This window comes from Schistocerca nitens, chromosome 1 (assembly GCF_023898315.1).
Source record: "Schistocerca nitens isolate TAMUIC-IGC-003100 chromosome 1, iqSchNite1.1, whole genome shotgun sequence".
NCBI classification, from domain to species: domain Eukaryota; kingdom Metazoa; phylum Arthropoda; class Insecta; order Orthoptera; family Acrididae; genus Schistocerca; species Schistocerca nitens.
Window position 1 is genome coordinate 541903379 of NC_064614.1, and position 13399 is coordinate 541916777.

Sequence of the window (13399 nt, forward strand, 5' to 3'; positions counted from 1 at the left end):
AGCACAAGAATTACAAACAGTTGTGACAACAACATTAAATAACAGTAATGTTATGAACAATTCACCACTGAGTGTGTTCTGTTGTTGTATTATGTATTATTGTCCCAAATACGGACATGGATGTTTTCTAGTATTCATTATTTAAGTGTTTTACTGATACTGATCTAATGTTATCCAAATGTTGTACAAGCTTCTCGACCTCCTCCAGAAGTTAAAACCACAGAATTGTCATCTAGGCTTGCTACAACATATAAAAGCAGCACCGTAAGTGAATCGAAGAATGGAGTCTACACAGGAAAATGCACAGTGTGTGGCTTGGTTTATTAAAAATCAAAGTGAGACACCCAAGTTTAGAGAAATTTCAGAACACGATATGAGAAACTACAGCCCTCTCAGCTATCCATAATAAAATTGCACAGGAACTTCATGAAAACAGAGAATATAGACTTGAAGCACAATATATGCAGGCTAAGGTGAGGTGATGAAGATACAAAGAGAATTTGACAAGTTTTCCAGCAGTCATCACAGAAGTCTGTTCGTAAGGCACCTAAAGAACTGTGAATCCCTCGTACAACCGTGCAGCTGGTATTCCAAAAATATCTTCATCTGTTTCCATACAGACTGCAATTATTACAGGAAATCAAGGCAGGTAGCAAAACAAAAGTGCCAATTGATTGTAAGAATAGGAGCAGCTATTGAGACAGTTGATGCTGATGCGTCGGAACGGGTTGGGACTGATTTGGAACGACTAGATACTGTGTATGGCACAAGTAGGGTACATGTACAACTGGATTAAAGAACCACAACAAATTTTTGAGTTGACTCGTCAGATAAACTTAAACTTTTTTCTCAGAGTTAGTTAAAAGTCGAGTTACATGAGACTGAAGTTGTAAAGTCAAGCAATTCAGGATGGCACGTAACAATATTAAGAAAAGGAATGTTGCTACTCACCATATAGCGGAGATGCTGAGTCGCAGATAGGCACAACAAAAAACTGTCACAAATAAGCTTTTGGCCACCAAGGCCTTTGTCAAAAATAGACAAAACACACACACACACACACACACACACACACACACACACACACACACACACACACACACACACACACGACTGCAGTCTCTGGCAACTGAAGCACGGTGGCTTCACTTGCCAGAGACGGAGTCGTGTGTGTGTGTGTGTGTGTGTGTGTGTGTGTGTGAAAGGCGGGGGGGGGGGGGGGCACATCGTCTACTTTTTACAATGACCTTGTTGGCTGAAAGCTTATTTGTGACAATCTTTATGTTGTGCCTACCTGCGACTCAGCATCTTCGCTATATGGTGAGTAGCTTTCCTTTTCATAATATTGCTGAAGTTGTAAAGTACCATTTTGGAACTTCCTGCACTTTGTGTGTAACTTTTATGCTGATATACCGACATGTGCACAACATAACTGTCCTACAAGAATGGAGAGGTTTATGTACCTATGATCAATACTTTCTACTAGATTAAGAGTGCTTTGTATTTACAGAATTCACGCACTCAGTTGTACATTATCAAAATAGTTTGTAAATTTTCACCTCCTGTCAATTTCCAAGATACTATCTTAAGCATTTGTAATAGAACACAGCATACCAGCTCTTTATAACAGAATGCAGAATGCCAGCTCAGAACACTAGACGAGAACAGCAAGTTAATATAAAAATTACTTTTCCTTTTGTTTTTTCCTTCTTCGTAAAATTGTTCTGAGTTATAGACCAGTCATATTATAAAATTATGTACTACAGTTTCAACAACTGTTACAGGTGGCCTTCATCAGGGTGGTACTACCTGACAATGCAACTTTAATACACTATTTTCATTCTTGCACCTACTGTTTCTTATGATGAGCAAAATGAATTTTGTAATTTGTTATCTGACTGGTTGTCAGAAATGGAGGGAAAGGAGTGGATACCTTCATGGACTACAATTAAAGTTGCAATCTTACTGACTGAAATATGTAAATGTAAATAAATAGAATAACCATACCAGAACACGCTCCGTAATAGACCTTCACACATAATAAAGATAGTTCTAACTATCGAAATGACCTTCCTACTCAATTTTACCAAAACACCCAACTAAGTATGCTTGTTCATTTATATATCAAGTTAGTATGGGATTTTCCTTTAATTAAATGGTTTCCTTTTTTTAAAATCTTACCAATAAAATAGTGGAAATTTTATACCTTCCCAAACTGCTTGTGTGATACTACTGCCATGATGTTTGCTGCTTATATATGATCATCCTTCCCCCACCAACCATGGATATTAATGTGGTGGGGTGGTTTGCGTGCATATAAAGATAGCTGTACCGTATGAGCAACCACATCGGAGGAGTACCTATAATGAGAGCAGACTAACATATGATTCCTGAAGATGGGCAGCAGTCTCTTAATCCTTGCAGGGACTATGATATGGTTGGTTCTGAGTTATCTTGTACATTTTGCCACCATGCCCTTGCTATAATGATATTGTAAATGGCTGAAAGCAAAAGGAAATTGCAGCTGCTATACTTTCCGAAAAGATGCGTCTCTTTTGCATTATTTAATGATGATGGCATCAGACTAGGTAAAATATTCTAGAGGTTTTCACAGTCTTGAGTTCAAAGCAGTGATGAGGAGAGTTGCATAGTTTAAACTAGGATGGAGAGCTGCACCAAACGAGTCTTCAGCCTGAAAATCAAGATTCATGGCTTTCTTATGCTGTATTCACGTACATAAACATGATTGCATTTATGAGAATTTGTTGGCAGTGTGGACAAAGAAATACTTTAAATGTTGTGTCTGGAATGAGCAAAAATTGATATCTGCTTCTCCAAGCATATATATGCCTGTTACGGTGTTTTTCCCAAAAAGAAAAAAAAAAAAAAAAAAAAAAAATAAACCTGCAGGGTAAAAATGTCGACTGCATATTTAAAGCCTAAAATTTTACATTAAAATGTTCATTTTTCTCTTGTACACGTCATCTGCTTAAGTTCCAAATGATGCCAAATTACTTTGAATGACAGCATATGGGTTGCCACAGTAATTTGAAACCAATTTGTGTGTGCAACAATAAGAAGCTCATTCAGTAATGGAATTAATAAGTCTAAGATGCAGAAGGATGCTTCTTACAATTGGATATATATTTATGTATCTGTACGATGTCATAATCAGTGTGCGGGACTGCTGCTGCTGCTTGTCTGTACTGCACGCTTCTGCCATGGTGCTTACTCGTGCAGGAGTGATAGCCTCTTGTATGCCGTCTGCAAGTTCCACAATGGTGTGTAGTGACATCTCCATTTGGAATACTATAATTGTCCTAGCTTGTGGTGGTAGGCTCCATATTGTACGTAACAGGTTGTCAGGAATAGTACTGATGTCCACCTTGACCCTCAAGTGCTGAAGGTGCTGGGGTGGATTACAATCCCAATGTCTTCTTGTGTGAGTACCTGTCGGATGGGGTCTTCTTGTGAAGTGGTTTTTGGATGAGTCCAATTTTTAGCTTCCTGTAAGATGCATTCACCAGCAGCGCAATTATAATATCCTGATCTTCCACGGCACATTGATGGACAAGTTGGCTCAATAATAAGGAAAAACGTGTTGAATCGACAGTAATTCCAGAATAATGAATATCTGCCTGCACTTGAGCGAAATACAGTACAGGATCACATGGCCAGAACGGTGGCTAAGCTTGATACTCTGGATTCTTCTTACATCTTGTAATTGTCTTCTTGTGTAGTTCTTTAGGTTTGGGTCATGTAGGGGTCACCAGTTGTCTGTAGAGTTGTGATTAGGACTGTTCAACTTTGTTACGCTTGTATCTTCCAAGCTTATGAACAGTTTGGAAATGCTTTACATGAGTTAAAAGACTGAAACAGTTAACGATGAGTCAGTAATCATGATTTATGTAGCTATGTGCAGTCTCTTCAAGAGTGAGTGAAAAATAAGGAATAAAGAGCACTGTCACTGCAACATCATCTGTGGTGGCACGCGCAATTCCACTTGACAAACTTGATGACAACATACAACAGACAACGGAAAATGATCATGACATGTTGCTAAGATCTTTTGTATACGTAAAGTCGTCTTTTTTTTTTCCCGAGAATATCTTTCAGGATTCCTAGTTTTTATATTAACAGTTTTTTGAGGATTGTTATCCTCTACAATGAACACAAAATTGTGTATTAGACATTGCTGTTGTCATGAGGATACTCCTGTTAAAATCTTTCTGCATGTACTGAAGCAGTAGACGAGTATGAAGTCGAGGATCAACAGCAATTATTCAATTAGAATTATTATAGAACATGACTCTGAATATGTTAAGTAAAACAGGATTAGCATATACTATGCAAATGTTTAATTGTACTTTTCTCACGGCAATCCATAATTTGTGCTCTTTAGCTAAGAGTAGAAACAGAATTATATCAGTCCATTGAATTATGATGTAATGAAGTTATATCTTAGTTTAATGAAATAGTATTTTTTAGTAGTTTTATGTAATTTTTCCCTTCTAATAACACCTTATAATTAATTAAAATACCTTCTACAAACAATAAATTACTTAAACTGCTAACACATTGTTAAGATTTGCAGACACATTTAGATAGTTGAATCTATCTTGTAGGTACAATGTGTTGTTAGTTCCACTGCATACAGAATGCATCAAATAGAACTTGTGCTGTATACTTAAAAATATAATTATATTGACCAATGAATTTTTTAACAACTCAAATGCGAGAAATTGCAGTGCCTTTACGATTAGTTTTTCATAGCCCACCTGTTTATATCCCATATTGCATACTGCAGCTCATTTTCTGTACAATACTGCTCAAGAGACTTAAGGAGATCAACATAATTTATAGGTGGCCAACTAATGTCTTCTGACAATTGGAGACTATGCATCAACTGTGAAAGAAATTTTAAAAAGTTTAATATTTTCATATTTTAAGGAGTCTGTTACAAATGCAATTACTATACCAATTCTTCATACCAACCCGAAGCAGTACAGAGGGAGAGGTGGGCGATGGGTGGGGGGGAGGGGGGGGGGGGTAAAAAGAATTGCCAAAGTCGAAAGTTATTAGAAGTAGAATAATATTCCCACAGACATTAAAAATTATGATAATATGATTTTTGGTTTGTTTAGACCTCTAATTTCATTATTTTATTCTTACGAGAGGGGGGAGAGAGAGAGAGTTAGAGAGAGAGAGAGAGAGAGAGAGAGAGAGAGAGAGGGGGGGGGGGGGGAGAAATATTTTATAACTGCAAAATGGGAGTTATTTAACACTCTCCACATTAACTAACATGGGAAATCCATAGAATGCCAATATGAAATTCCAAGTCTGTTTAATGAATATTTTTCATCTACTGTAAAACCTAGAAATCAAACTTTCAGAGATCTCTAGGAAAACATGTAACTGTACCAGACAACTGTAGCATTTACACCATGTATCCCAGATCCATTAGGACTGCGGCTACGAAAAATGGAAGTCATGGATTAATGGATTACAGTCTCCCACTGAATCAATACACAGCTGATATTGTTTTAAAAGTATTTTGAAATAGTAACTATACTGCTTTTTCAGAACTGTATTTAGCAGTGAATACAGCAGCTGATCCAGGACTGTGATCCGTATGCTGTCCAAAAATTGCACACAATCTTCACCTTGTGGGGACATTGTCATGGATGAGCAACCAGCTTCTCAGTATTCGGGTCAAATTCAGCGAGTTCTCACTCACAAACACAAAACTTAATGTTGCCTCGCTGCTCCACCATCATTTTCTGACAAATGTCAGACACATACATCCGCAGACAGGACACCTACTGCAACGATGTTAGCACTTTGACCTTCTAAATGGCTGTTGCTGAAACTACAAGGATTGTAACACCACAAGTCACAATGAGGGAGCATTAGAGTTCGAAATATCATGTAAGCAGTCCTAACAGAATTGGGAAACACTGTGTATATTTGCCTAATTGACATAAATTAAATATACATACATAGTACAGCAGTTTCAAAAATTTAGACAGTGCTTGACTTTATGGCCTTCCTTAGACATACACTATGTGATCAAAAGTATCCAGACACCCCCAAAAACATACGTTTCTCATATTAGGTGCATTGCGCTGCCACCTACTGCCAGGTACTCCATATCAGCGACCTCAGTACTCATTAGACATTGTGAGAGAGCAGAATGGGGCACTCCACGGAACTCCCAGACTTCAAATGTGGTCAGGTGATTGGGTGTCACTTGCGTCATACGTCTGTATGCGAGATTTCCACACTTCTCAACATCCCTAGATCAACTGTTTCCGATGTGATAGTCAAGTGGAAACATGAAGGGACACGTACAGCACAAAAGCGTACAAGCCAACCTTGTCTGTTGACTGACAGACTGCCAACAGTTGAAGAGGGTCACGATGTGTAATAGGCAGACATCTATCCAGACCATCAAACAGGAATTCCAAACTGCATCAGGATCCACTGCAAGTACTATGACGATTAGGCAGGAGGTGAGAAAACTTCGATTTCATGGTCGAGCCGCTGCTCATAAGCCACACATCATGCCGGTAAATGGCAAACGTCACCTCGCTTGGTGTAAGGAGTGTAAACACTGGATGATTGAACAGTGGAAAAACATTAGGTGGAGTGACGAATCACGGTACACGATGTGGCAATCCGATGGCAAGATGTGCGTATGGTGAATCCCTGGTGAACATCATCTGCCAGCGTAAGTAGTGCCAACACTAAAATTCGGAGGTGATGGTGTTATGGTGTGGTTGTGTTTTTCATGAAGGGGGGTTGCACCCCTTGTTGTTTTGCATTGCACTATCACAGCACAGGCCTACATTGACATTTTAAGCACCTTCTTGCTTCTCAGTGTTGAAGAGCAATTCGGGAATGGTGACTGCATCTTTCAACATGATCAACCACCTGTTCATAATGCACAGCCTGTGGCAGAATGGTTACACGACAATAACATCCCTGTAATGGACTAGCCTACACACCCAAGTTCTGACCTGGATCCTATAGAACAGCTTTGGGATGTTTTGGAACGCTGACTTCGTGCCTGGCCTCACCGACCAACATCAATACCTCTCCTCAGTGCAGCACTCTGTGAAGAGTGGGCTGTCATTCCCCAAGAAACCTTCCAGCACCTGACTGAACATATGCCTGCAAGAATGGAGGCTGTCATCAAGGCTAAGGGTGGGCCAATACCATATTGAATTCCAGCATTACTGATGGAGGGCACCACAAACGTGTTAGTCATTTTCAGCCAGGTGTCCACATACTTTCGATCACATAGTGTACATATTGAGTCTAAGAGTTAAAAGACAGTTCCTTCTTGCTGGCACATCATGCAACTTAGAGTATGAAATAGCTGCTTTCCAGCACATTAAAATCTCATCAATGTTAACTGAGAACGGAAGACATATGATACACAAAAGCTTAAAAACTGCATTACATTCAACTTAATATCAGTTAAAACATTGGGCAAGCCTTCATTTAAATGCCATAGCTACATTTCTGTGAACACGGAATATTTCTTTTTGTTTGTCTTCTTTATTTCTATTTCCATCATCATCACAATCTGAATAACTGTAATTATTTCAAACAGTTAAATAATAAAGAGCAAACCACAAATACTGTTCAACTTACATCAAACAAAAATTTGCAGTAGGGTGGAGATCCCCAGTACTTTGGGCACACTTGGAATCCACTTGTGTGCTGTGAGGGATCATCTAAATGATCCTCAAATTCTGGTGGTCCAAATGAGTATTCTAAGAGATCCTCATCCAGACAAGCAAACAGCAGTCTATCAATTGCTGCATTATATAGATGAATAATAGTCTTGGGATTCTATGTTCAAAAATGAAGGAAAAGAAAAAAAGTACAATGAAATATCAAGAAAACCAATTATAACATTATAGTAGGCATTGAAAATGTTACTGCTTACTGTGGATGAGCAAAAGAACATTTGGCTGGTGATGTTTTGCAGCTGCATTTATGTTTGGCATAGTGTGAAACATCTAATTTCAAAAATTAACTTCTTTTCTGAGAAGTCAACTTGCTTATGTATGTTCTAATGTAAGAGTTTGCCTCTCAATCCAAAGTTCCTTTCCTTTCTTCTGATGTACGCATTAGCTACCTCAGTTGCTCCATCATCATAGCACCGAATCCTATCCTACTCTCAAATATGCAGTTATCTGCTGTTTCCAAATGACAAGTTGACTAAAATCTCACTGATTACACATATTGACTATGTAGGAGGGTCATTCAATAAGTAATGCCTGACATTTTTTTCTCAGAACAATTTATTGTTAAGAATCAGAATTTGGTGACAATATACATCAACATGTGTTGTCCATGTCCTATTTTTCTACGTAGTCTCCATCACATTCTATGGCCATATGCCAAAATTGTGGAAGAGCCTGTATTTCCTGTTGGTAAAAGCTCTTATCCTGTTTTCATTGTGTTACTGACACTCTCGTCATCTTCAAAGCGTGTTCCCCATAGAGAATCTTTAAATGGCCCAAAGAGATGGAAGTCCAAGTGTTCCAGGTCTTTGAATCTTGTGGTCCACTGTGAGCATTCGTTGAACACATCGTGAGCACCTCTTTGAAGATCCGAGAGTCTCGGTCCTTGCACAAGAACAGCCAATGCTGACCAACAACTGTAGAGCCTATTGGTGTGTTGTTATGCGCCAGTTGGCACAAATAATGGCATCCACATGATTCAGCGTATCTGGAACAGTGGCTGTGACAGGACGCCCCGAGCATGGCTGATCATGGAGCTCTGTTTCTGCATTTCCTGAGGCTGTAACATTTTTACCCATCGCCCAACTGTACTCCTATCAACTGCAGCATCACCATACACTGCACACAAATGTTTATGGATATTCACCACGGTTTCTTTTTCTGTACACAAGAATTCAATAACAGCACACTGCTTGGAACGCAAGTCATTTGTAGATGCCATTATGACACTCTACTACAGCTCTGCTATACGCCAGAATGGTTCGAAACTTCACCGGCGCACAGAACAAACATCAAATGTGAAGCACCAACAAGGATGTTTATCTATGTATATTAATGGTATGGTTTTTTTTTTTTTAAATGTGGGGCATTACTTATTGAACGACCCTCTTATTCTTCTTCTGTGACAATCAGATTGTGTTTCCCTAAGTATTACCACACCAGCAGAATTTATATGTAAATCACATTTTGTATACAGGTACATGAACAGAAAAATATGTTATGGAATATCTTTAAATGTAACCTATAACAATTTTCAAACAATGGAAAATCCAGGGTGGAATGCAACAATATTATGAGAAGAAAAGTGGCTACTCACCATATAGCAGAGATGCTGAGTCGCAGATAGGCACAAAAAAAAAAAAAAAAACCTCACAACTGTGGTTTTTGACACCACTGCTCCCAGTGAGAAATTTAAGAAAGCTGAAGATGACATATTTACTTTTATGATAAAATAGTATCTCATTAAATTTGCTTAATTATAATTGTGCATGCAAATTATGCACTCTCTGACAATGGCAATGTGCCATGGCTTGCTCATCATGAGACACCAAAAATGTTGAGGTGCCATCCTGATCCATGATCGCTCAACCACTATTCACAGCTCATGATACTGATCAAAGCTGGGGCCAGGGTGTGCACACATTGCTCAGTAACATCCAATAATGTGTACAATAGATTTGACATCAGTTGATCTGGGGCACTAAGCACACACCTTGATCTACATAGTTGTTTGCTCACACCATCTTGACACTATTCATGCACTATGGGACATTGTATTGCCTTTCTGAAGATACAGGTCAATTGCAGAGCTGTAAAGTGCTGTCCATCCACTACCTGGCAGCAAACAAATGCCCTCATATGCCGTTCTTGACTGTTCTACCAACACCCAGAATGAAGTCTAACCACATCTCACTCATCTGTGACACAGAACTAGTCCATTCAGTCTCCCTCTTACATGGCAGCTACCTCTCATTCAGTTGCTCATTGCATCCCACTCATCTCACATTCCTACTGCCTCTTTCAGTTAATTATTTTTTCATATATCTCTTTGGAGGAATTTGCTGCTTGTGCATTTTTTACTTTATTACTTATTTTATTCTTTTTACTCACTCTCTTAATGTTCTTCAATAATTTCATTGCATTTTTCTCTACATGACAATGAACAGACATAACATCAAGGACAGTGTGATGGAAGGTTAGGGTCTTAATGTTCTCTCAACTGTGACGTAATTATAGTTGGAACACAGGGTTTGGTTCCGGCTAAAGATGGGTCAAGAAATAGGCAGTTTTCTTTTCAAAGGCATCATCTCTGTGTTTGGCGTAAGCAATTTAAGGAAATTATGGAAAATCTAGCTCTTTGTAGGACAGAGATATGAGACCAACATCCTACCAAATGGCAGTGTATTGTCGCACCAATACACCATCTCATTCAGTGACAGTGGAAGGAAATATTCTGGAGACATAACAAACCCTATGTTTATCTGATAAACTGGAAATGCTATGAACATCAAAGTAAGCAGATAAAATTTAAGCAATAACAAGAAATGAAAATGTCTTGAACACATGATATTTTAGATATAAATGGGACAGTGGAGGTGTATCTACTGCACCACCTGTTTCTGTGTGCAGGTTGGAAGTTTGTTATGAGAAGACTGTAAGAGTGGCACTCCACTGATGATAACAAATGTTAGCTGCTAGTGCCACAGACGCTGTGTGAAAGAACATGGAGTAATTATAAGCTATTCTTTGCTGTGTTAGTGAATGAGATTATTGTAAAAAGACAAACGAGCAGTTGACTACAGACTTTTAACTTACTTCATGACTCACCTCGGAACAAGGCAAGATGCATGTGATGTTCACGAATTATTTGGTTGTCACGTCAATGCAATTATGAATGTTTCACTCGAGGAAAGACTTGAACCAAGGACCTCTTGTTCTGCAGCTGCTCATGCTAACCACGGGACCACGGCGCTCTTAAGCTCAAACTGTCCTTGATGTTGCCTATCTTGCGCATAGACTACTCAGTTCGTATATTTTGGTTATTTTTTTCATAGTTCCACGCAACTTCTTCCTGTTTTCTCGATTGATCTGTGTTCAGTTTTTCAAGGCCTATCCACTGTGCCAACTTATAACTAAATCTGAGGGGGGTGCGATGGGGAGGTTCCCTTGTAAGTGCAAAAGTAGATGAACAAAATAAGGAATTTAGCCAGATGTGTGAAGGCATGGGAAATTTGAAAAATGAATTTGACATTTTAACCACTGAAGTGGAAATTTTTAAAATTGATTTGAAAGGTGAATTAAGTAGTTTTTTAAGTAGTCATGTCAATCAGCTGTTCACTGACTTTCATCAGATGCAGAGTAATCAATTCTGAGATTTAGCAAAGAAGTTAGAATTCGATATTGAAGATAGATGTAATAGTGTAGAGTCTGAACTTAGCAAAAAATTAGGATCATTTCAGAATGTAGGTAATGTTACATCTGATGCTGTAAAACAAAGATTACACACTTTAAAGGAAAGTGTTGAGAAGCGAGACAAACAAATTCCTATAGTCAAATCGCAAATTTTAAGCATTAACGCTCAAGGTGACAATGTGAAAAGAAATTTTAAAGAGAAACTAGCCACTTCAGACATAATCAATATCAGTAATCTGGAGGAACAGGTAGAAGAGATGATAGACAGAAAAGTTGCCAAGAGAGTAAGCTCGACAATGTGTCTCCGATTTTATCTTCCGAACTTAGTAACACTAAGATAAATGTAGATGGATTATGGAAAGAATTCAAACTTATATAGGACAAAGTGGAAAATAGGGTGACTTTTCCTATGTAGTATTAACTAGTGAAGTAATGACAGATTTACAATGGGGATCAAATTCAGGGTTATCTAAGCAGTTTCCTAAGTTTAAGCCGAATGGAGAAGTACACCTTACTCATTTTTTGAAAAGGTTCAATCAAGCCTTGCCCAAGACTTGGGAAGCTTCAAAAAAGATTGAATTATGGTGGGGTATCTATTAGGAGAAGCCTCAGAATGGGGTACAGTAAACATTGAAAACTTTTCCTCTTGGGAAGATTTTCAAACGAAGTTTAATGAGAAGTACTGGTTTGCACTTGCTCAAGTGAGGTTAAGGTCAGATCCATGGGATCTGCCCCCAGGGATGCTAACAATGTGAGTTGGATCCCGAGATGTTTCGGTGTTTCTTCAAAATTAGTTTTCCTACACTGAATTCTCTTCAAATCTTACACTATTCTGTTATCTATTAACGAATTCTTAAACTATCCAACAATTTTAGCATATGGAAAACTGAATATGACAGAAAAATAATAGACTTAAGAGAATCATGGAAAAACAGTGATCTCTAAACAAGAAATGAAATGAATAGAATATAGTATTAATGGAAAAATAATATCATGGTACTATTCAAACAGAGTGATATCAGGACGACATAAACTTGACATAGTATTTTATGCGTGTATAAAATATAGTATAAACTGAATAACTAAACAATTATAGGATAGTAGTGTATAATATTTTATTTGGTATAGAATATCTTATACCTTTTATGAAATGTGATGTAAAGGGGAGGGTTTGTATTAGTTTTGGAAAGGGTGGGTACTACAGATTAATCACGATTTCCACCAACAGACAAATCAGTGCTAACACAGAACATACACCACACCCACCAAACGACCCTCACAAACAAGTGTGGCTGATTATTCACCATTTACCATCCTATAGTTGTTGCTAAGATTTTGTTTGGGGACCTCAAGGGTCAAGGTGAGGATTCCCATCCAGTAGGAGAGATTAACACCATACCTCCTCCAGCTTCTCACTCAAGTACCGGCGAGGTATGGATCCTGGGGAAGGGGGTTGTGGGAAAGGTTTCCTGTCTTTGGGGCTATCTTCTTTCACTTCTTCGATCTTAGCAACCATTTCTACTTTCTTCTTTCTTACTTCTCATTTGAGTACCTACATATCTTTCTCTACATATTCAACTACTTCTATCACAGAAGTCCTTATTTTCCGTGGTTTTCGATAAGCTACAACTTATTTCATATAGGTAGGCCAAAGAATCAGGCTGCACACACACACACACACACACACACACACACACACACACACACACACACCAACATACATACAAAGATACACTTAAATACAAATTCTAAAATTACAAATTAGCAACCTGGATCGATGTCAGAACTGCCAAGGAATGTAGGGGAATAAAGATATATGTACATCTGGGTAGATGCACACGTTATACTGTTTTTATAAGTGATGTTTATACATCGTTCCTTTTTTTCCCCATATATACACACAGGTACATAAAGAAAGAAGGGTAGAAATCAAATCATACACCTAGAGA

General features: G+C 38.3%; 1 protein-coding gene across 3 annotated transcripts in view; it reads right to left on the minus strand.

Moving 5' to 3' along the window:
• Nucleotides 1-13399, minus strand: part of LOC126254070 (germinal-center associated nuclear protein) — a 301140-nt gene that overhangs the window by 87040 nt on the left and 200701 nt on the right. For all 3 annotated transcript variants that reach the window (XM_049955281.1, XM_049955282.1, XM_049955280.1), the window contains 2 exons: nt 7660-7860; nt 4779-4906 (listed from right to left, as the gene is read on the minus strand). In XM_049955281.1, coding sequence (XP_049811238.1) covers nt 4779-4906; nt 7660-7860 — 329 coding nt within the window. The remainder of the gene's footprint in view (nt 1-4778; nt 4907-7659; nt 7861-13399) is intronic.